Here is a 26,209-nt window from a genome sequence, read left to right as displayed (position 1 = left end):
AATCAAACATTTTCAGAAGGCATATCATATGTGATACAATGCTGAAATCATTCTTATTTCAAGTAAAAATTTTAACAGTTTAACACACTTTACATAACATTTAATAACATGGGGAGTGTTTGTGTTTTGTACAGAGATGGTGGTGTGGGTGTATTGAGGTGAACTGGTGAGGGGTCGAGTGTACAAATGTAGTCAGGTGGAGGGGTGGGTGGCAGGGTAGAAATGAAAGAGCATGTATCAATATTCTGCTTAAATTTAATCTCTATACAGTTCAATAAATTCTCTGACTGATGGAAGAGTTTTTATAAAAGAATCCATGTGAAGTTGAATTACAAAGTTTTCAAAATGAGTAAATCATCTGAGACTCTGAAAATGATGGATTGGAAGTAAGTATTTTATAAAGGGTTCCCCCCCCCCCTCCCGAGTCTTTGCTTGTTTTGTTGTTTCTCAATGTCAGATGCTTCATATAAAGAGCTACTAATCTGACACTATAGGTACAGGTGAGTTAACTTCTTCGTTTCTAAATATAGACCCGTCTTTGAGAGATTAGTTAGATCAATGGATTATACCATGATTTATTGTTTAATTAAACCTGATCTTTGCATGCATTCAGCCTATCCTACAGATTTTATCACAGAAAATTTATTTGTATAGACTGAGCTTTAAATAGTTGGTAACTGCACTGCAAAAACAATATTTTGCAAGGTTTATTTGGATAAAAAAAAACAAAAAAACACCAAAACCACATCAAATTAAACCAGCAATAAAAAGTTACAAACCAAAACAGGCATTAGTCTGTAACTGCATGTTTTACATTGCAATTTAACTGAAACTGAATATTCTTTGGCATGTGCGGATCCAGAGGGGGAAACAAAGAATTTTGATTTTAAGAAAACTTGATTTTATTATTTTCCCCAAATTTAACAGGCTAGCTCATAATAATGTGAAAATAAGAGTTATATTGTATATAATATTGCAGTGGAAAAGGTGTTCTTAAATGCTCCTAAAATGCCCCAGAATGCAGAAAACGAAGCAGTGAATTTCAAAATTTTGCAGGGGGGCATGCCATAATTGTCGCTATAGCAACAAATTAAAAGGATGTGCATATTTTCCATATTGCTGTTATAAGACTACCCATGTTTCAAGTATGAGGCAAAATAAGCTTTTTTTTTAATTATCGGAGGACTCCACGTTGCCACTTTTTGACATTTTTTACATGTAAAAATTTGCACTGTATGAAATTCATGTGACAATGATTACTGTTTATATTGTCTAAGACAAGACGATGTACTTGAGTATGTATAAGTCTGTAATAAAACATTTTACGATACCTAGCTCTTTTGTCTACAATGGTAAAATCCCATTACCCGAGAAAGAGAAATTTTGACTATGAAAAACATTTTCAGCCTTTTTGATACGTGACCAAGCGAAAGTGACTGTCCTGTCATGTGACTGTGCTGATATTTTGAATGTCATATTAGGGCAATTAACTGATTCAAGTTTTTAGCTGTATGATTGCCTCCCTTGTACACATATAGTAGTGACGTCGCTATTCAATGTGTACACACACGATTATGACCGTGTTAAAGATGAAAATGTCAAATTCAATGAATTAAAAGCATTTTTAAACATTTTTATGTTTTTTTTTCAGTATAATAGAATAAATATTGTATGACAGCGTGTGTGACATTAATATTGTCAGCCCTCGAAACAGAATGTCACCACTCGGCTTTCGCCTCGGGTGACATTCTGCCCTCGGGTTCCACCTCATCTTTATCACAAGAAAAACAACTGAAGGTATCCACCTGTACTAACAGAAAATCTGACAAATTGTGTGACTCTTACAAGTGCATAATGACAACCAGTAGTGAAACTAGTGACAAAAATATAAATGTAAACCAAAATGATGACCAGTATACCTCACTAGATGTTTCTATGGAGGATATCAAATTTGACACTAATGGCTTGAATTTTACGCATTTAAATATTCATTATCTGTATCCAAAATTAAATGAAATCAAGTTTTTGATAGATAAATTTCCAAATATTGATATACTTGGATTAGGAGAAACTTTTCTCAATGATGCATTTTCAGACAATGAATTTCATTTGAACAACTATCAACTTTTCCGTCGTGATAGGCAATCAAATGGTGGTGGAATTATCCTGTATGTTAAGTCTAGTTTACCATGCGAAAAAAGAACTGATCTCGAATCAAATGATCTTGAGGCTATCTGGTTAGAAATGAAAAGCAACAAGCAAAAGCCCTACATAATAGGATACATCTATAGGCCACCATCATCCCCATCTACATGGAATGACAAAATTGAAGAAATACTAGAAAAACTCTATGCAGAAAACAAAGAAATTATAATTTTTGGGGACTTTAACTACAATTTTCAACAATCAGTCTCCACAAATACAAAATGGAATAACATCATTAACACTTTCAATTTAAGACAACTTATTACCAAGCCTACTAGAGTCACGAAATTGTCATCAACTATCATTGACCACCTATATACAAATCAGCCACAAAACATAATCTTCACTGATGTCCCTATACTATCTTTGAGTGACCATTATCCTATATGCTTCACAAGGAAAACACAAGCTAAGCTAAAAAAAGGTCCTTTGCATATAACAATTAATTACAGAAACCTTAAACAATTCAATGCAGACAATTTTATTGATGATCTATCAAATCAACCATGGTCACTCATCGACATGTATAGCGACCCAGATGATGCACTAGATACATTTAATAAAATATATTTACAAGTTCTAAATACGCATGCACCATACAAGCAAAAACGTGTAAAGCAAATAAATCAAAAGGATTGGTTCAATGATGAAATTGCAAGTGCTATAAATAAAAGGGACTATGCTAAGAAAAAACATCAAACAGAAGAATTCAAATACTGGAAGTCACAAGTTAAAAAACTTTCGTACAAAGCTCAAAGGGATTTTTTTAACCAAGAGATAAATTCCAACAACAAAAATCCAAAAAAACTGTGGAAAAATTTAAAAGACCTTTCAGGCAAAAGAGAAACTTACCAGACAAACTATATAAATGACGATCAAGGAAACCCCATTACTGACACAAAAATAACAGCTGACTCATTCAACGCATTCTTTTCAAATGTCTTTAAAAAGGCAGAAAAAATCTCAACTCTCAGTTATGAAACTAAATCTGTCTTAAAAGACAACATGCAACATAAAATAAAAAACAACACAACACAATTTGAAATACCTAAAATAGATGAAAACTCTGTAAAAAAAGCACTAGACTCCCTTGATACAACCAAGGCCACAGGGCTTGACTGTATCAGTGCTAAATTTCTTAAAACTAGTTCCTCTGTGATATGCAAACCATTGTGTGCAATTATTAATATGAGCATACAAACTGGAAAGTTTCCATCCTCACTGAAACAGTCTAAAGTAACACCAATATTCAAAAAAGGCCAAAAATCTGACAAAAACAATTATAGACCTATATCAATATTGCCTGTCCTCTCTAAGATATTTGAAAAACATGTATCAGATCACTTGAAACTATTTTTAGAAACTCATAAATTGATCTTTAACAGGCAATCTGGCTTTAGAACTAAACACTCATGTGAAACAGCTTTGATTAATATAACTGACAACTGGATCAATGCAATAAATGATGGTAAACTTGTTGGGACAATATTTCTTGACCTCTCAAAGGCATTCGACCTAGTAAATCACAGTTCTTCTTGAAAAACTCCACTTTTATCATCTGTCTCAAAAGTCAATCAACTGGATTACATCATACCTCTCCAATAGAACACAGAGAGTCAGTGTTTCAGGTACCCTTTCAGAACCTGAAGAGGTTCTGTCCGGGGTACCGCAGGGATCAGTTTTAGGGCCTTTACTGTTCATCATTTACATAAATGACCTGCCATTTCATGTAGACAATTCTACCACAGATATGTTTGCAGATGACACTACAATAACAGCCTCAGGATACTGTGTTCCTGAATTATGCCAAAACCTTCAAGCTGACCTTGACAATGTAAACAGATGGTGCAAACAAAACGCGATGATTTTAAATGCGCAAAAAACTAAAGCAATGTATATATCCTCAAGAAGCACAGACTCAACTAGCAATTCAGATCTATATTTAGAAAATCAAGCCATTGAATTTTCTAAAACTGAAAAATTGTTAGGTGTTTACGTGGATGATAATCTAAACTGGAAGACTCAAGTTGAAAAAGTACTTAAAACATGTAACTCTCAATTATATTTACTGCTGAGAATCAAACAGTATCTTGAAATTCACACAAGGAAGTTATTCTATAATGCCTATATTTTACCACATTTGGACTATTGTTGTACAATTTGGGGTAACTGCAACAATGAGTTGACCACAAATCTAATCAAATTTCAAAAAAGAGCAGCAAGAATAATTCTAGATAAAAGCTATGATACTCCATCTGATGCTTTATTTAGCGAATTAAAATGGATGAAATTTGACGAGAGACTTCAATACAAAAAGGCAATAATGATGTTCAAATCCATCAATGCTGACTCCTTTCCTGAGTATATGAAAGATAAATTTCAAAATATTAATCAAAGGCATCATCATAACTTGAGATCTGTAAATAACTCTGAAATAGTCATTCCAAAACCGAAGAAAGAACTCTTTCGTAAATCATTGGTGTACTCAGGTCCCAAACTATGGAATGATATTCCACTTAATATACGAAAGTCTGAAACACTTAAGGAATTCCAAGCTTCATACGTTAAGTGGAAATTCTCTTCTCATATGTGAATAATGCAATTATAATCTACATGTTCCAACAAAAATATATTTTGCTTTGTGTTAAACTTGATATTAATTATTTGAGTATGACAATCTTTAAATTATGTTAACAATGCCACATTTCTTATTCAGTTTGTACAAAACTTTTATTTATGTACCATTCTTATTTGTTTTGTATTGTAACTTTGTGTAATGCTCTGTTGTTTATATGTATATATGTTGAGGCCCACATGGAAGATTGGGAAACCAAATGTGTAGCCTCATTAAATAAAGTCTTTACTTACTTACTTACTTACTTTACAATATCAATGTCACACACGCTGCCATATGATATTTATATACTGTAGGATCTGTTCTGTTAATTATTAATTATAAGTGTGCCAGACACTTTCTATTTAATCAAATCAATTACACTTGAATAAACCATAATTATCACAGCCTACACAATAGATATTTATAGTATATAAATAAGGGAGGTGTAAGATCCTAGGGTGTAAAGACCTGGAAGAGTAAAGTCCCAGGGTGTATTGTCCCTGAGGTGTAATGTCTTGATAACATGGAGATATTGCCCATATGAAAAGATTATCTCAAAATTTCCTAGGAGCGCGTCAAATCAGTTTGACTAGTCACAATGCAAATTGAAAATAAAAATTAATTAGGGATGGAAACGAATATTCGAATATTGTTGAACTTTTTGAATATTCGGAAAAAAATTAAGATCATAAGAAATAAATAAAAGCCAAATGAAACAACAAAAGTGTTCGTTTATCTAATTTGCCAAAATCCGCTTTCATTATAAATACGCGTAAAAATGGCTTCTGTCGCTGTCAGAAGTGTCTTCTTGTAATATTAGCATGCCGAGATTGTACATCACTATGGTGATGACATTGTACCATGTTATAAGTATCGCTAATTGCTTACGTTTAGAAAATTTTACTGGTCTGAAACTGATATTAATCTGTTCCAAATCACCTTGTTTTCAGTAGGTGCAAACCGCGTATAATTAAATGTCATCAGAAAACACTTGAACTAATGACTCGAATTCCAATTTAAGTCGATAAAAGATGTATTTGAGTAATGAAAAATGCCAAAAAGTGTTGAAAACAAGTCAAATGTTGTGAATATTAATATGTAAAACGGATCATCCACTTGATAATAAATGCACTTTGTATGATAAAATTAGTAGAATTTACTCAATATTCAGACAAAAAGTAAATTACGAGTGAAGCAAAATATATCTTTCATTAGACTCCCCCTCCCAACAGTCTAAAGCACCTCATTTAATTGAAATTATTGTTCATGTTGTAACGTGAAACTTCTGTCAAAATGCAAGTGATTCCACCTGTCTTTTTAAAGTAATTTTCACACGATCATCCAATAGGAAGTCAGTTAACGTGTAATATGTGTGGAGAGAACCTGACTTACAGCTACAGGAGGGCTACATCCATGTAAAAAATAAATAAAACCTGTATAAATTATATGTAATTGAAGGCAGATAACAAATATTTTATATTCAGAAAGATGAACAAGCGAATTCCTCCTCAATGTCTGAGATACTTCCGGTGAAAATGAAAGTACTAGAATTAATGCAGATTGCTTCTTAGGGTATGATGAATTTTTAAGATTTTGAGTTGATTTGTTGATCATTTGATGACCGAATATTCGAATACCGAATATTCGAATACCAAAATTGCTATTCGTTGCCATTCCTAAAATTATTGTAAAATAAAATTCTCTCGGTTTAAGATCTTTGGAGAAGAGATAAACTGATGCAAAATTAATAATGTTTTACAAAATTGTCCATTCGCTAGTAGCTATTCCTGCCCCAGCATATTTTGAGAGACCAAGGAGGCAGAATCGTCACACACACACCCTGGCCTATAGAAAAATCCATACGGTTTCAAATTACTATAAATTTTCCTTTTTTCCAATTACTATGGTCTTATGGAACAACCTCCCATCTGAAATTGTTCTACTGCTGCCTGAATCTTTCAAGCTGGCAGTATGCCAACATGTATACATTTAGTTGTAGCAAAGTGCGTTTTTAACCTGATTTTACTACTCTTATCTGCTTATCCAACACTTTTTTAAACTGTTTTCAGTCTCACTTGATCATTTTGACATCTCACTGTGAATCTTTCTCTTGCACTGACTGCACATCTTCTAATAATACAGTAGATTAGTCAGTTCCGGATAACTAAGGACTATATTTGTTAATGAGCTTTGAAAATATATTTTTAAAACACATTTTTGCACCTGTAGGGAGAAAGGAAAATCCTTTTGCTTTTTAAATCACCACATCTGGTTTGAAAATGCAAAGTAAATAATTATACTTTCGGAGCAACATTGGTGTCACCACTTTGGTAAGTTACGGGTCATTTTTTGTCTATCCCTGATCATTTCAGAATAAAACTAAAACGCACTGGGACATCTGTGAAAAAGTAATTGTTTTCTCTCATCCAACCAAATCATTACACATTGGCAAGTTGGAAATATAAAAATATTTTCTTGTTTGAAAAATAATTTCTCAATATTGTTGTGTCATCATCATCATCATCTTCAGTTATGGTCTCACCCTAGAAGAGTATAGCTTATCCAGTAAGTCTTCCAGCTGAACTAAAAGACATATTTACAGACATATTTGCTGATGATACTACAATAACAGCAACAGGTAAAACACACACTGATGTACAAAATTCTCTTCAAACTGCACTGAACAAAATTCTCACTTGGTGCCAAAATAACTCCATGTCTTTAAATGCTAAAAAGACAAAAGCAATGACAATTCAAACCACAAACAAAGCCAGAGCGAATAATATTTTTGAACTTTACCTTGGAAATGAAAAAATAGAGCTTTCAGAATCAGAAAGACTTCTTGGAGTACAAGTAGACAAAAATCTTAACTGGAAAGACCAAGTAGACAATGTAATGAAAAAATGCAACTCTAAGTTATATCTTCTATAACGAATAAAATGTTTCTTAGATTTACCTGTCCGCAAAATGTTTTTCAATGCTTACATACTGCCGCATCTAGATTACTGCTGCTCTGTTTGGGGAAATTGTAATGTTGCAGAAATGGACACTGTGATTAAATTTCAAAAACGAGCGGCCAGAATTATACTTGATGCATATTTTGACACCCCTTCTGAAGATTTATTTGAAGTTCTGAATTGGATGAAATTTCCTGACAGGGTCAGATACAAAAAAGCAATACTATTTTACAAGTCTCTGAATAATATATGTCCTGCATACTTGAACACAAAGTTTTCATTTTTACATGAAGTAAAGACAGTAAACCTAAGGTCACTTGACCCAAAACTGAACTTGCACTTGCCAAAACCAAACACAGAATTTTATAGGAAAAGTCTTGACTATTCTGGTCCTAAAATATGGAATGAATTACCTGTTGAAGTTCGAAATGCAGATACCTTATATTCTTTCAAACAAAAATATCTAGCATACTGGAAAGTGTCACAGGTGTAAACATTGTCTATACTTTTAGATTACATCTTCACTTTCTTCCTATATACTGTATATATAATGTCATTAATTTGTTAACAATGTAATGATCTTTGTAGTAAATGTATATATTATGAAGAGGCTCGTTTGGAAGATCGGGTTTTACCTGAATTCGTTGCCTCTTAAAATAAAGTCTTTATTATTATTATTATTATTATAGTACTACCCTCCTTATTTACTTTGAAGTCTTCTTTGAATGCTTTTAAACTAGTTTTATTCTTGCACTTGAGGTGCACCTGCTAGTTTACCCGAAAGGGGCATAAGCAGTATGAAAGATACTTGCATCGCGATTAGTCCCTGTTGTGTGAGTTCTGGATCACATAGATTGACAAAATACGAATTTTCTTCACATTCCAGCGATCTGCAAAAGTTATATTTTGGTATGTTACTGCCAATTTCAGAATAGTGTGCCGATTCAATGTTTGCACCATACACATGGAGTGACTGACTGATATCAATTTTCTTATCATGACCCTTACAGAAGCAAGCCTCTGTGGCGTACATGCTGCGTATTTGCTGTGTATATGCCGCGAACACAGTAGTACGCCAGAGGAGTACATTTTACATACACCGCATGCTGCGTACATGCCGCGTACTATTTCGACGAGTACACAGCATGTACGCAGGAGGTCACTAGTACACTTCAAGTACGCAGCACAGACTCTGAAAATTTAAGGAGTACACTGCATGTACGCAGGAGGGACTTGTACAAGAAAATAGTACACTGCATGTACACCGCAGATACTTCGAAATTTATAACACTTATATTTAGTTGCATTAAAATTGTTTCCCCTTGATGCAGTTACGCCATTTTCTTCAGATGTTTACCAAATTACATGCTACAAAAATTGATTTATTTCATTGAAAAGTGGATGAAGAAAAGCATACTAATTTATTTGATAACATCAATCTACATTATTTTGGTAAGGGTAAATACTTATTGATGCATGTCACTTATCTTTTTTCTGTTTTTTTTCTGTCCAAATGATCTGCATTTGCATAAGAAAGTTGGTGGGGTAAGGAATTTACATTATCACAGCAGTTTCGCCACAAGAGTACACAGCATGTATGCAGCAGGAGTACACAGCATGTACGCCACAGGACTCGGGCCAGGAGTACACAGAATGTACGCCGCAGGAGTACACAGCATGTACGCCACAGGAGTACACAGCATGTACGCCGCAGGGGTAGTACACCGCAGGCTCATTTGCATGTGAAAAGTGTATGTGCCGCGTACATGCTGCGTACTATTTTTCGCATACTAAATTCCTCCAGCGTACATCCTGTGTACTATGTAGTCCACAGCATGTACGCCGCAAGTAGTACGCGGCAGAGCTCATTTGCATGTCAAAAGTGTACTACAAACGTACTATCGGTGTATGTGAGGTGTATATCCTGCGTACTATTTAAAGCCCTTGATTTCAGTACACATCATGTACGCATCATATACGCTGTATGTACACAGCAAGAGTACGCAGCAGGCCTTTTTCTTCTGTAAGGGGAGTGGCTAATTTTGTAACAGTCATTTACATAAACTCCGCCCAAGATGCGAGACAAGTTATGTTATGTGGGGATTTCCCATTAATTGCCTAAACAACACATAAACTGAAAAGTCAGTCTTGCAAAAAGTAAATGTATTTACTGTTTTTAAAAACTGATGATATTGCAGTTTTTAGCCGTGTCTAAGAAGCAGTTTCAAGTCAAACATTTTTTACAATCTCTACTGTATCCAGAACGGTACAGAATAAACATCAACCACTCGGCCAGATTACATTATGTGTGCAAACTTTTCCATTCGATAGCTGTTGATTAAGTACGCATTATCTCAATTTAATTCACGTGTATTTGTTTTCTTTAATTGAAAAAAATTCCTTGTGACAAACTGATAAAAAAAATCACTCACTACAAAATGCAAATTTAGTCAGCGGGTGCATATTAGTTTAAGATCAAAAGACGTAAAATTACATATATCCTAAACAACATGATTGTGTATTTTTATCGCTAGGTCAAGGACTTTTCATGTTGAAAATAAAAAAATTTGATTTAAACATAAATGCACTGTTTATATACGTAACTCAAGTTATAAAGGTAATAATGTTTTATGTGTTTGAAAATCTAGTAAGCATCACAGTGATTGAATCAACTGGAATCATTAAATTTTCTTCTCGTACATCAAAGCTGGGAAGTCACCATAACTATGACCTATAAACGTGTCGATCGATCATTGTTAAACCCAAACAAAAATAAATGCTGGACTCGGGATTCATGACTAAGTAAGTTTCCTTGCCAAGAAACTTGCTCATGACGGAAAAATCTTTTTTTCTTGGATTCACGCCCATTTATCAACAGTTCTTCCTATACATGTATGTCGGGTGGGCAGTTTACCTAACCATTGCTCCTGGGAAGAACCGGTACAAGGCTCCCTGTATAATCCTTCGTAAGAATCTGCCAACCGTTCTAACATAAAGAGATATGGCCGGTAGCAAGGCTCAAACCCATCCCCCACAGGTTACAGTGATTTCAAGTCAGCGACTAACCACTCGACCACAGGGGCGATCACATGATGGAAGGTTACTACAATTCAGAATCTAGAAACCACATGGGTACGTAGTTGCAGTAATGCCAGACTGAAGTCAATATAGAACTTCCAAATAGATTTATGGCGATGGGTTCGACTAACAGCTTATTTTTATCTCTATGTTTTTTTGTTTGACTAAAGTTTTCATGACATCGCATACCACATGTCTTCAGTATGCAGTAATTATTTGACAGATTTCTATGAAATAATGTTTATCTTTTCATATGGAATCTTTTCTTATCGATGTTAATTCTTTAGTTTGGTATTCTACAGTTTGAGAGAAAATATCGGTAAAAATGAAAGATTGGAAGTAGTAATCAGACTCGGATGGTCCTCATGTATAGTTATAATGGCTGCATCACTTTGTATTTTTTACCGACAATTGTTACGTAAATTCATACCCTGGAAAGGAAATACGTATATGTTTAATGAAAATTGGCTGCGTGTTTATCTGCACCATTTAGTAATTTTTGAACGAGTCTAAAAATAAAAAGTGCTAAGACTGCATGCGGTTTACGCGGTCGAACTCAGCGAGCATTGTGGTCCGATACACGTGTAGAAGAAATGACTTAACTGAACTAGACTTAGTGCCATTGTATTATAGTAACCTGAAAGCATATTCAGTAAAGTAATATCAGTTAAAATAGCATTTGCATTGAGTGGCGCCTGCGCAATAAACTTTTTATTACAAAATCGTGTGCATGGTCATAGATTTCAATTCTCTCTGTAACAAAAGCCAAATGTTCTATTATTTGCAACAAGCTGCAACAGAACTATATGCCTTTTAAAACAGAAGGGCACTACACATACTAGATATAGTCCAACTAATTTAAAGCGATCCTAGGAAATACTGAGATAATTTTTTCATATGGGCAATATCCCCACTGGTGTCAAACACTCGAAAGACCAAAATAATTTTACAATTTCCGATGAAATTTTTCATCGCTGCCGACGTATTACATGCTCTAAGTTTAAATGCTGATTATTTCACAAACTGGCCATAAATTCAAATAAAACTTACTTGCATCGAAAGGGGATTCAATTCCTCATTGACTTATGTAAAAAATATCGAAGAATATCCAACATTACGCATTTTCTGGTGATTTAAACCTATGTATGTACAGTACATGTACATGATTAATGTTTACCATGCTGACACGCTAATATGCACGAACGATAAAACCAATAATTTTACATGACTGTGTTCTGTGATTTATCCTCCATTTATATTTTGGTCCTTCAAAGTTTGACGCATAGATTGCCCGTCACAAATATAAAACAATCTGAACGTCGGAATTATTTTGACTAACACTAGATATTACCAAAGGTTCAAAAGTCTAGGGAAAAAACTTCCAGTTAAATTTCGACAAGATACTACATGTAGTTTTTAATAAATAAATGGATGAATATTAACGAGTTAGTTTTCTCACAATTGAAAGAAAACTTATAGTTCAATGTGTAAAAACAACATCGAGTATGCGATATTTTCCATGACCGACATCCGTGGACATTTTACGAAGACTGGATACATGTACATCAATTTAGAATAAATACATGAAACTTACGAGACAAAATCTGCAGTAGCAGTTGTTTTATTTCGTCGAGAGTTGCTATATAAATACATGTATACACACCAATGTTCAAATCTATAATCTACATAGATTTAAGTGTATATGCTGCACATGAATGCATTTATTATGCAGAATCAGAGCTATCTTGAAATAAATACCTGTGATATTTTGCTTTTGTAACTAACACGTAACGATCAATAGAAAAATACTTTAGGGCGGAGCAAACTACAAGCTTGATCAAATTAACCTCTCACCGATAACTAGAGTGACACCTACGTCATTTACTACCAGCGTTTGATGTAAACTCCCATTCAGCGAGCTTTTCTGAAATTGGCAGTATTTCCCTCATTCATAACTTTATCATGACATCACAGTACATTAGGGGTTCTAACTGACCAATCAGAGAGCTGCATTTTCGAGTTCCTGCCAGTTTCCACTTGGGTATATAACGAAATATATTTACAATGAACATATAGTGACTTTAGAAATAAATACCACACTATTTTAGAAATCAAATTAAGATTTATTCACTGCACATGCCCCAGATGATGCTACAAACAACAAAACTTTGAAGTTTCATTGGAATATTATATCGATTTAATACCTTTATTCAAAGAGTGTTATAAAATAAATAGATCGGCAACTTGAAAGGTATATAGAGCAAATCTCGCAAACATCCCGCGGCTGTGAATGAGATCTCGTTACCGGAAGTGACACGTTCTCCACGTGCCATTTTGTATGCGAAAGAATGACACGGTCAATTAATTAATTATCAACGTATGACCACGCTTTTTTTTATAGTAAGAAACGTGTATTCTGTGTCTTGAAGACTATTTTATATTAAACAAATGTTGTTTTAGAAGCAAACATGTATTTTACATGTAGTTTTAAAAGTACAAATTGCAACTCCATGCTCGCTTCACTAAGATAACACTGAATCACGCTCGGACGCGAGATTACAGCCAGTTGCCATTCTGTGTATTTTATACTTCTTTGCTTAGTAAATTAGTTAAAAGTTTGAGATTTTACACCTGTAGGGAGTCTATGATAAAGTCCGAGTAAAATGTAATCAATACCCAAGTGTAAGAAGTATTATTCCGCAATGTTTTGGACATGTTAAAATTATGAATTGAAGCAAATACTCATGCTAAGATCTAAATGATTATCTTCCTCAGTGCTGTGATCCGGAACCCAATGATCTGGGACTGACCAATCAACTGTACCCGAAAGGGGATTTAAGCAGTATGCAAAGACAGATAGATAGATGAAATAATGGATGTTGAAGGTAAAATGAGTACACATCTAATATTTTGAACTAGTTATCTGGGAGATGGAGTTCAATCCCAGCATATGTCAGGTCATAAACATAACAAAAAACAGAAAGAAATTTACATATAACTACATTTTACACGGTCAAATCCTGGAAGTGGTCTCCAGTGCAAAGTATCTAGGAGTAGTTATAGCAAATGATCTCTCCTGGAACACACATGTAGATAGAATCACAAACAATGCAAACAAATCACTGGGTTTCCTATGCAGAAACCTCCCGGTCAAAAACTAAAATATTAAAGAAACCTCCTACAAGACTCTAATTAGGCCACAACTTATTAGTATGCCTTTACGGTATGGTCACCACACTCACAAAGAAACATACATAAAATAAAAATGGTGCAAAGAAGAGCAGCCAGGTGGGTAAAGGGTCAATATTCATATTATGATAGTGTAACAAACATGTTAAATGATCTCAGTAAGGCAGACACTCGAGGACAGGCGGACAATTGCTAGACTTTTCATGTTTTACAAAATCGTTCATGGTTACATAGCTGTTCCAATCCCTTATCTAGTACAGCCATTGAGACGAACACGTCATATGCACGACCAGTCCCTTAGGCAGATCCATACAAACATTAATGTTTTTAAGTTCTCTTTCTTTCCATACACCGTTACCATATTGTAACTGTGGGAAACTTACCAGGTGGAATCAGTCTGTACTTTATGCTAATTGGGACAATAGCCAAATAATATTGTCTAGCAACACCAACAATGTCTTTTCGTGCTGCCCGCGCCAAGGGAAATCACTCTTGCTGTGTTCCGGGTTCAGGCTATCGCCCCGTAGGCCGTACCAGACCGTACGCGAGCACTACACTCCTCCCCGTCCTATTGAAAGGAGGTAGTCCCTACACCATGGAAGTAGACCATGGTGTCTTAGACCATGGAGGTATACCATGGTCCCTTAGACCATGGAAGTATACCATGGTCTCTTGCTCATAAATATGAGATGTTCCTGGGTTTAACCAGTACTAGTATTGTGTCACTTTAGCCACAATACCACCGCTACCGGCGACCATGGATCTCCGCATCCATAGTGCACCGGGATCAGCCCCTATGGCTTAAACAGACTCAGTTCTTCTATAGATAGTCAATGCTATCATAAGAACTGTTCCTACTCCAAGAATGGTCAGCAGCCGAACACTTACCATAAAACAACCTTTAGTCAAACAGACGGCTGACCCTAACCTCACACAGCTGCCTCTACCTGAGCTTTGCCTAACAGTGGGGGCCTAGGTAACCTTACTGCTAGTCCAAGCACAGCTCAAGTCTCCTCTCTGACAGGGCCTTGCGGTGCCTGCCCTATCCTTGTAAAACTGTGTGAGGCCATACGTTCCTCGTCAAGGGTCTCTAGGACGAGGCTTCACCGGACTAATCTGTTTCTTAGTCCGATGTCCCAAAGAAGTTAAGCCATGACTGAGTTCAATAGCTTCCTCCTTCAGACTTTTCAGCATACCAAGATGAATGCCATCTTGACCTTAGTCACACTAACATAAAACACAATCTAACAGAAGAAATTGTTCCTTGTTTTACCGATTCGACTCAGCCGCTTGACTGGCACGAAACAGATCGGACCATGCCTGATCTGTCCTACCTCGTTACCAATCCAAAACAAACAGCAATTTCTCATCCTGTTTCAACACTTCACTCAGCTCCACCACTAAGAACCACCAACTACACAGTCCAATTTTATCCCTCAGAGCTCCTAGATCCGGTACCGAGATGGAATTCTGAAGGCTAGACCCCAGACCCCTTGTAGAGTCAGAGGTACCTGTCGCACCCTTAAGCACGGCAAGTCTTTAGTTTGTCCTTTCCGGGGATAGGACCTCAGACTGTGAACTTGGTTGTCCTACAGTAGGCACTGAACTGACTGTCCAGACGTGACTGTATTACCGACTACCGAGGCCCTAAACAGCCTCAGTCACAACCCTCCTTGTGGTCACCATGTTCATGTTTACAACAGCATGTTCAAACATATCTACCACAAAGGAGCTTACTAACTCCCTCGGAGTAGTCTAAATCTATACCAGCACCAAAAATTACTTCATCTGGTAGGCTACTTTTCCCAGAAGGGTCATCCTGCATCTGAGACTACTATTGTAAGGATTGGCTTGCCACTCTTACCCTCGGTGTCATCTGTGGTTCCATCCTGATACCCGTAGACAGTCGTACCCATGCCAATGTTGGTCTCAGGTTCCCCGGATGCTCTGTGATGTAACCTCCAGGTAACCCCTTTACCAACGGCACTGCGTCGTCTACATCAAGAAACCCGTAGACAGTCGTACCCATGCCCTTGCTGGTCCTAGGTCCCTCAAACGCTCTATGATGGAAGCTTCGGTGTCCCCTATGACCAACGGCACTGCGTCGTCTACAAGGTTAAAGGACCCCAACTTTCGTTGTCTTCTTAACAGTAATTACACCTGCCACAAGGTAACTGCTCCAGTCGTGTCCCAGCATGATACTCATTGCAATGCCTCCAACCGGCATTCAAGACATTGCCTTAGCTTTATCATGCTCACGACCTACCCCATGCTGCAGCACAATATTCAACTGAGACAGCTCCTCCGGCCACCGTCTCACCAGTTAACCTTGAGGCTCTTGGAACCCCATGTATCACCTTAAACTTGAGTGGTCATTCCGTACAATACAGTTTACCAAATAAGAACATAACTACCATAACTACCATATGCAATGACCTTCTCCTTGCCGACCTGGACCTATGGTACCAATGCATTGTTCTATTTATTCCATGCATTGGTGTAAAGCATAAACTCATCCATCCCCATCAGCAAGGCTAACCCAGGCGGTTGCATCATAGCCTCTTATCAAAACTTCAAAAGCTCTGACCCACTCTCCCCGCCACACAAACCGAAGTTTGCCTGTCAAAGCATAAAACAGATTTTGCTTTTATAAAGCCTCTATGGTAGTTCACCAGATTCACCTCTACTGGATCTGACTGTCATGACTTCATCAAATTTAAGCTCTAATTGCTTAAGTGCTTCAATGACAGTCCTATTATCTGGTGCCCCTTGTGTGCTACCGGCCATTTCTCCCACTGCAAAAATACGTTCCTCCTCTTCGCACCATTCCTCCTCTTCGAACGGCTTAGGTTGGTGCTTTGACATACCAAATATAGCCATGTGTGCCTGTTGGTATTTACGGACTACCTGCTTGGCCTGTTGGATACTCGTAGGATCAAGCATAAACACATGAATGCCTGCATCCTTATCTAACAGGCCCTGACAGAAACGACTTATGACTTGATTAGTCACAAATGAATCTGGCAGGCCTCTGAACGCTCTTTCTGCAAGTGTCAAAAGCCGGTCTGCAAAATCATCTAACGACTCGCCCTCTTCCTGGCAAGCCTGTTGAAATTGCAATTGAGCCGCCGCTGGCAACTCGTGCTCACCAAACCGCGCCTCAAGCTTACTATGTAAACCCTGGTAAGAGTTCACCTCACCACTATCATGTATCAGTACATAATAGTCCATAGCTTTGCCAATAAGACACCAGCACAAGCCCTCAAATTTCTCAGCATCTGACCATCCGCATGCCTCAGCATATTCTGGAAAACTTTAAATCAAAAGCTTCCCAGCTGCCCTTACCATCAAATGCCAAATGCTTTTGCAAAGAACTTAATTTCTTTGCCAGCTGACTATAGTCGGCTCCCACTCCCCCATCTGATGATGGTCTACTTGCATTGGCATTACCATCATCACCAAAAGGAGTGCTACCTTCACCAAGGTTGAAATTCAGTTTCGTTTCTGGTAACGATACCTTATTCCTGCCCGATGCTGGTGTCCCAAGGAATTCAGCTGGAGTTTTCAATATGGCTTGTGCATACCAGAAGATACAGCATGCATTCTGGGTCTAGGGGTGATCAAGTCCCCAGGCCTAGCTAGAGTATTTCCGGTCTTAACATGTGACCAAGCACAAGGCTCTTTTCTAGCCTCAGGCTCCTTATCACTGTCCTGAAGTGGCCATAGTTTATTCTGGGTAAAATCAATTCGACCCAGCTCAGACTCTGTAAATTTCTTACGACACAGCATGGACAAGACTTCCGGGGTTATGTTCCCCGTTGCCTCACGCACCAACAAAATTGCACTGGCAATTTTTGTATTAATTCCAGGTATCATTCTCAATTGCTCAAGGGTAGCAAAATTAATTGAAACCACTTGTGCACTAATACCAGATGTAACTGACTTACCTTCTGGACTCTTTTGTTGTGACATCTTTGATAAAAATCAAAATAACAACAACAAAATCAGAAATAAATTTAATTATTTCAATTCCAGACTGACCCAAAAAAAATCTTTTAAGGATCCTTAAACTTCAACCAAGGTATACTACTATACCAACTATAGGGATTTCCGATGGTACAAGTCCCAACAAACTGTCTGGAAATGTCGAATAATTTTTCAATTATTCAACCTATAACACTTAAATAAGTGTTTTCGACCTAGAACGTAATCGACTAAATTCAATTACGCCTCACCCGGTCCCTTTTCCAACACAAGTCACAACTGTTTTTAGACTGGCAAGTTGGCCAAGCCTAAAAATAGAAGTTCGGTAGCGATTTATTGGTCGGCGAAATATGGGCTCAAAATGAACCGCTGCCACCAATATTGTAACTGTGGGAAACTTACCAGGTGGAATCAGTCTGTACTTTATGCTAATTGGGACAATAGCCAAATAATATTGTCTAGCAACACCAACAATGTCTTTTCGTGCTGCCCGCGCCAAGGGAAATCACTCTTGCTGTGTTCCGGGTTCAGGCTATCGCCCCGTAGGCCGTACCAGACCGTACGGCAGCACTACAACCATATGGAATCAACTGCCTCCCCTGATTGTTCATCAGCCTGATCCTGAACATTTCAGACATGCTGTTAATGCATCCCACTACTATTTAGTGACAAAACCCTGTTTTTATCCTGATTTTTCCTTTGTTAATACAGTTTTATCTTGCACTATCTTCCTTTTGACATCTTACTGTCATTCTTTTAACTTTTATTCTGGCACAGACGCGCACCTGCTAGTTATACCCGAAAGGGGCATCAAGCAGTATAGATACATACATACATACATACATAGTTCAAGCACTGCATACATACCCTCACATCCCATCAAAATTTCTCTGCGAGCTGGGTTATATCCAAGAGCAGTAATTGAACGCGTGTGAGTCTCTCTCACAACATATAATTTTTCCATCGCCATTTTGAATTATTTCTAACCGTTTTCATATCCTAGAAATAGATATTTAAGTCAGCATTTGGATTAACAGGAGACAAACACAACGAAACAAAGTTGAACGTTCTTTCCGCAGCCATCTTAGTTTATCTTGACAACCACGCATGTGCACGATTTATAGGGCCGAACACCACTAAATCCGATATAGGCTGAACACCACTAAATCCAACTGTTCTTTATTTCATATAAAATCCACTTACTTCATCTACATCTACATCGACTCTGTCACATTTGACTATCACGCAACGGGTGCTTTGGTCAAGAGAAAAGATGGAAAGGATAGATAGTTAGAAAAGTGGGATAGGTCAAAAGAGAGAAGTAGAAAAATTGTTACCAAGCTATTTTTCGGCCCCTTTAACCCAAGCCTCTCCGGTTACGGTGGCCGCGGCCGGCACAGCCCCAGGAATCATCAGGTGGTACTTGTAGCTGGGACGGTCCTACCTGGAACTTTAGTGATGATAGCCCCTGCTTACAGGATACCAAGTCAGGGGCTTCAGCGGTCACCGACGGTAGGCTGTTCCATATGGTGATGGTCGGGGGAAAGAAGGAGTTCCTGTAGTGTAATGTAGATGCTGATGACTGCCTGTACTTTCTGCTGTTTGTAGATATAGTGCAGTTTGAAGCTGTAGTAAGATGCTGTTGGGCTGGGATGTCTACCAGGTTGTTGACAATCCTATATAGCATGGTAAGCTGGGCTTTAGTTCTTCTGGACTCTAGCGTATCCCAATGTACGTGGTCCAGCATGGTCGCGACGCTACTGGTGTTGTGGTGCCTATTAGTGACATAGCGTGCTGCCCTCCTTTGCACCATCTCCAACTTTTTAATCTGGTCCTTAGTGTATGGGTTCTATATGGTGGAACAGTACTCTAGGTTTGGGCGCACAAGTGAGATGTAAGCTGTTGTCTTGGCTTCCTCATTGCTAATCCTGAGGTTCCGATGGAGAAAACCCAAGGTACTGTTCCCTTCTTGGTGATCTTATCAATGTGAGTGTTCCAGGAGAGGTTCTGTGTCAAGTGTACTCCCAGGAACTTGGTGCATGTCTCAGAATTGAGTGTATGGCCCTTGAGAGTGTAGTCAAACATGACTTGGGACCTCTTCCGGTGTACAAGCTCGTAGGACACTGCATTTTTTGGGGGTGGAATGACATGCCCCATTGCTTCTCCCAGTCCACAAGTTTATTTAAGTCTGACGGAAGAGGGGGAGGACTCTATGATGAGCAGTTTTTAAATCCCACCAGGACTGAACTGTTCTGATACCTGTCTTCCGGCCTGTTTCGTCGGGCCCTTAAAGGCCTAGATTTTGGCAGTGGGCCAAGGGATTTTTATCTTCACCAGCACAGTGTGTGGGGGGGGGGGGGGGGGGGGCTAATGAGTAATGACCATCACAGTATGGCTCCAATAAACAAGGGTCATTGTTTATTGGAGAGTCAGTCTACTTTACAAGTATATCTCTTCTTCTTCTTCTTAATTTCTAGTACAGACACCTTAAAGCGTATACTCGTACTGGCGCAGCGCGGTGTAAGAAAATCTAAAATCAGGTGAGGTGGTTGGTAAAAATATCTATGTACAGTGCAGTTAAAAACGGCCAGTATGAGTCTATCTAAGTGTCACCTTCTGGACTTCTCCCTTGAAGCTGTCAATGGTGGGGCTGTTGACGACAGTCTGTGGGAGGCTGTTCCATAGGCGGATGGTGTCTGGGAAGAAGGATCTCTGATAAGTCAGGGTTCTGGCAAAAGGTACAAGGTAGTTGAGTCCAAGGCCTCTCACTGAACTGATCGGGATGAGGTGTGTTGTAGGGACTTCAACTAGTTGGTACACAATCCGGTACATCATGGTGACTTTTGCCTGTGCTCTGCGTTCCTGTAAAGTGGGCCACTGGAGCTGTTGCAGCATAGATGATACACTACTTGTTCTTCTGTAGTCTGAGAAGATCATCCTGGCTGATCTACGCTGCACCATCTCCAGCTTCCGGATGTTGATGTCAGTAAAAGGATCCCATGTAATTGCCGAATATTCCAGTAGTGGCCTCACCAGGGTAAGATAACACAGCTCCTTGGTCTTCCTGGGGCATTGATGGATGTTACGTTGTAAAAATAATCTAGCGTTGTTTGCTTTCTCAGTGATGGTGTTGATGTGGTGGTTCCAGTTGAGTGATTTTTCGAAGTTCAGGCCTAAATACTTTGCTGTGTTTACTTCTTTTAGAATATGTCCATGAATGTTGTAGGGGAGCTTGATGGGTTTACGTTTCTTGGTTATATGTAGAACCTGACATTTCTGGGGGTGGAATTCCATCATCCAGTCCTTTTCCCATCGCAGAAGTCCCTTCAGGTCTTTCTGTAATGCTATGGCATCTTCTTCTGATCTGATGTGTCGATAGAGCGCACAGTCATCTGCAAACATTCTGGCAGTAGATTCAGAGGATATGTACTTGGGTAGGTCATTGATAAATAGCAGGAATAACAGACACTACCATGGGGGACACCAGATTGGACCGGGGCTTGAGATGATTCATGGCCATCGAGGTATACTTTCTGGTTTCTGTCTCCTAGGAAGCTGCCTATCCATCTGTGAAGATTGACTCCTACCCCATAGTATCTGATCTTAGAGATAAGGCGTTGGTGCGGGACTTTATCAAAAGCCTTTGAAAAGTCCAGCAGTATGACGTCTGTTTGACCTGATATGTCAATGTTGCTGGCAAGATCCTGGACTGTCTGGATGAGCTGAGTTTCACAGGACCTCCTTTTCCTGAAACCATGTTGGGCGTCTGTGAGAATATTGTTGTTATCTAGATGAGTCATAACGGAGCTGGTGACAATGTGCTCTAGGACCTTGCATGTTATAGAGGTAAGTGATACAGGCCTGTAGTTTACTGCCTTGCTTCGATCACCCTTTTTGAAGATTGGGACCACGTTCGCCGACTTCCAATCATCTGGTATGACACCCTGGTCCAGCGAAGTCTGGAAGAAGAGTTGGATATGGGGGCAAGTTCTACTGCTAGTTCCTTAAGTAGTCTAGCTGGGATCTTATCTGGCCCTGTGGCTTTGTGAGGGTCTAAGTCTGCCAGAATCTTGCGAATGCCGTTTTCTGTAACGGTTATGTCTTCCATATGTTGGTGAGGGCTAGGTCCCATGTCGGGGATACTTGAAGCATCTTCATCCTTGTTGAAGACAGACGAGAATTGCTCGTTAAGGATGTTGGCCTTGGTTGTACTGTCACAATAGGTAATGCCATTCTTGTCTTTCAGGGGTGCTACGCCTTGGTTTTCTGTTTTCTTACTTTTGATGAAGCTGTAGAATTTTTTCGGATTTGATTGTGACTCTGGACTTATTATATTTGTTATATAGTCATTGTAAGCCTTTTTACATGCTTTGCTGGTTTCAACTTTCAGTTTTTCGTATCTCTTTTTATTTCTGGTGGATTTATGTTGTTTTGCTTTCTTGTAGGCTCTCTTTTTCCTATGGCTCATTCTTTTGATGTCCCTATTTATCCACGGCTGGTTGAACCTAGAACTGGTCATTTTAGATGGTACACAGGAGTCAAGGATAGCAAGAAGATGTTCTTTGATCTATTAGTGAGAAGGGAAAAGATGTAATTTATTTTAAATTAATGAATATAGATAACTTTTAAAGTTATACTAGGTTCTTTTTTGGCATTTCTGTGTTAAGAAAAATATTTGTTGGTCAAACACAATAATAAAATAATCAGAAACTTATTTTCACATAATGAAATAATGAGAAACTTACTTAAAGAAACATACAAGTTCTTATTTTTTTCAAATTATGTCTGGAAAATTGTGATATTTCTGAAAAATGTGACTTTCACTCATCTAAAGCTGGCAGAATACTGTAAATAACGTTTGTCTAAATTGAAACCAGAATGTGAATTTCAAAGTTACAAAGCAAAGCATGAAAAAAGTCCCTTTTGGCAACATACTGAAAATGAAAATTAAGTATAGATGGAACACAATAATTTTATATTCAAATAATTGTTTGTTTTGTTTTTTTGTTTTTTGGGTTTAACGCCGTTTTTCAACAGTATTTCAGTCATGTAACCTAACCAGTGTTCCTGGATTCTGTACCAGTACAAACCTGTTATCCGCAAGTAACTGCCAACTTCCCCACATGAATTATCAGAAGTGGAGGACTAATGATTCAGACACAATGTCGTTTATCAAATAGTCACGGAGAACATGCGCCCCGCCCGATGATCGAACTCGCGACCCCGCGATGCGTAGACCAACGCTCTTACCTACTGAGCTAAGCGGACGGGCTTATATTCAAATAATGTTGATTAAATGGATACATGAAAATTAATTTCCAAATCGAAAAATATTGTTTGTCAGCACAAAGAACTCAGGAAGTTTTCACTATTGTATACTTGTGTTTTATTATCATTATTACTTTCAATATTATTACTGTATCTTTTATCATCCTATATGTAATACAATAATAATAATAATATACTAATGATAATATAATGATAATACCGGTAATAATAATTATGATTATTTCTATTATTATTGTTATCATTATTATAACATTAAAGTAATATTTATTATCATCTACATAATATCAAAATAATAATTATTATTATTATCATTCCACATTTACTGAAGAAAAATTAATTTCTTTCAACTCCACTGCACACATCTTCATGGTCTAGTTGGGGTCCCTGCTGTGCTAATTGCCCTCTAATCAGTTGCTATTACATAATCGCTGATAAGCAGCAGATAAGATGGGAGGTGTATATTGGATTTGGGGGATGGGGGGTGGTGGAGGGGGACACTTATATAGTAGTGAATCTAGGCCTTTAAGGGTTGCTCTGTCTTCTGCAAAGGCATTGAGTATATACGTTTTTGGTTCTTAAGGTTTGCTTTTTATATAATTATACAGGAGCATTTTTGTGTTTTACATGCCATGCCTTTTTGTTTCCATAACAAACCGAGCCTGCAACATTTTCATTTTTGTTGTGTTGAGCGACCTGTGAAGTTTTCACTTTTCTCTACTTTAGAGATTCACCTGGCGGCGATTACTTTTATTTACACTGTCCCGTGTCTTTGGAACATGGTGGGGGTAAGAGTGAGGTTGGATGAACACCATAAACCGGTTCAAGCTCCCCAGTGGTGTTTTTGCCACTGACCGGTGCCACACTGTGTTCCTTTATTTGTTCGTTTTGTCCCCTCGTGTTTGCTTTGTATGCAAGTGCGTGGGTGTTTGTGTTTGTAGTGTGCACGCTTGCGTGCAGTGGGTTTCGTTTTGGGGAGGCTGCGTTTTTGGAACATGTAGTATTTTGCAATCGGTTTCAGTGTTGATCTCGCGGAATACCACACAGTCATCGGCGAAGAGTCGTGACTTGGATAACACATGTAGAGGTAAGTCGTTGATGAAAGCAAGAAAGAGAATGGGGCCGAGAACACTTCCCTGAGGTACGCCGCTAGTAACGGGTGCCGGCTCGGATGATGCCCAATCAACGATCACACACTGTGTTCTGCCTGTTAAGAAGGCCTGGATCCATGTCAGTGTTTTCCTCTGATCCTGTAATGGTTGAGTTTGGCTAGGAGACGCCTGTGTGGTACCCGGTCGAAAGCTTTGGAGAAATCTACAACTGCAAGGTCGTGCGCGCACGTTTACCCTTGTCTGGAGATTTGATGAGCTCATCCACCAAAGTCAGTAGCTGTGTCTCGCAGCTTCGCTTCCTCCTCCTGAAACCGTGCTGGCAGTCAGTCAGGATCTGGTACTTGTCGAAGTGCCGCATGATGTTGCTGACTACAAAGTGCTCGGGCATCTTGCAACATATGCATATAAGGGACACCGGCCTTTAGTTGCTGCCCTTGAAGCGCTCTCCCTTCTCGAAAATTGCCTAAACGTTTTCTTTGGTCCAGACATCAGGTATCCCACCGCTAGACAGACACTTCCTGTGTATGCACATCTCAACGTAATTAAGCATAAAATAAAATAAAAAGTTTGTTTTTCGTGAATATGGAATATATATTACCTCGAAGTGAGAAAGGTTTCACATTTTCGCGAAAATATTTGAAATTTTTTCACTTCACAGTGAGATATATTCCATATTCACTGAAAACAAACAAATATCCTCTACGTATAAAGCCTTGTGCGTATCCTCGGATTTTGTTGTGGACTTAGGGTCCCTTAAATTTATTTTTTGAATGAAATTTGTCCGAACTGCTTTATAAGGAAGCAAGACGTTTTGACCCATTGACACCTACCAAAATAAGATGACACCTTGACCCCTTGACACTTTGTCCCCTATTTTCAATTTTTTCATAGTGACACTTTGACCTCTAATATATTTATTTTTTTTATTTGAAAAATATATTTTGAAAAATTTACATGTTATATGTCTATGTGCATATTTATAGTTAGTTTTTAGTGTTTTTGTTGAATATTGACAGAGATTCAGGCTCAAACAGTGTTTTGAAAGGAAATAATACAATTTTAATCACATTATTTGAAGATTTTGACATCACAAGACACATCAAAGAATATGTAAAAGGCGATAATGATATAATGGTTAGTATAAATGCTGTATTAAAATATAGAATGACTTTGAATCGAAGAAATCATTGATTTCAATTTGTATGAAAGTGGGCTAATTTGCAAGTAATAAGAGGAAGTAAACAGAGAATCAGGATGGTATTTTCTGTGACGAGTGTGAAAGATGGACTCATAGAACATATCAGTCAGGTAAGTGTAAAAAGTTAGCTCTATATCTCTATATTACCATGGTTATACTAATATTTAACTTAAGTCAAATTGATATCGTATTTTGTAAATTTATTTGTGTACCTGGACTGCATTGTCTAACTACTGTTTTTTCATAATAAATTGAATCTGACTTATTTATTTGAGTTAAATGTGTCGAAATTACACATATTTGGCTATGTTTGATATGATGTTGGAATGAATGCATTTATTTTCCACTGAGCTATAAATATTGAAAGATTTTTGGGAAACTCAAGGACATATATTTTATCACACAAAGCAGTATTTATATATATTATGAATATTATGGGTCTGTCGGGTATAATTTCCAAAATGAAAATTTACCCAAGGGGTGGTCACAAACACTGTACATGAACCTTAACAGACTATTACACTTGCGCCAATGGCAATGAATTGGAGTAGAGCTTATATAATATGTGTGGGACACATTATTT

General features: G+C 37.8%; 1 protein-coding gene across 5 annotated transcripts in view; it reads right to left on the bottom strand.

Annotated features, from left to right (window-relative positions):
* LOC123523222 (uncharacterized WD repeat-containing protein alr3466-like) overlaps positions 1-26,209 on the bottom strand; it is a 102,230-nt gene that overhangs the window by 56,229 nt on the left and 19,792 nt on the right. For 4 of the 5 annotated variants that reach the window (XM_053549224.1, XM_053549226.1, XM_053549228.1 and 1 more), the window contains exon 1: positions 18,898-19,128. The exons of the other annotated variant lie outside the window; for it this stretch is intronic. In XM_053549224.1, the coding sequence (XP_053405199.1) occupies positions 18,898-19,000 (103 nt within the window). In that variant the 5' untranslated portion in view covers positions 19,001-19,128. Of the gene's footprint in view, positions 1-18,897; positions 19,129-26,209 lie in introns of those variants that run through there. 5 annotated transcript variants of the gene reach the window in all.

The sequence above is a fragment of the Mercenaria mercenaria genome, chromosome 8, assembly GCF_021730395.1.
Source record: "Mercenaria mercenaria strain notata chromosome 8, MADL_Memer_1, whole genome shotgun sequence".
NCBI classification, from domain to species: domain Eukaryota; kingdom Metazoa; phylum Mollusca; class Bivalvia; order Venerida; family Veneridae; genus Mercenaria; species Mercenaria mercenaria.
Note: the sequence above shows the minus strand (reverse complement) of the source record. Positions and strands in the feature narration are given on the sequence as shown.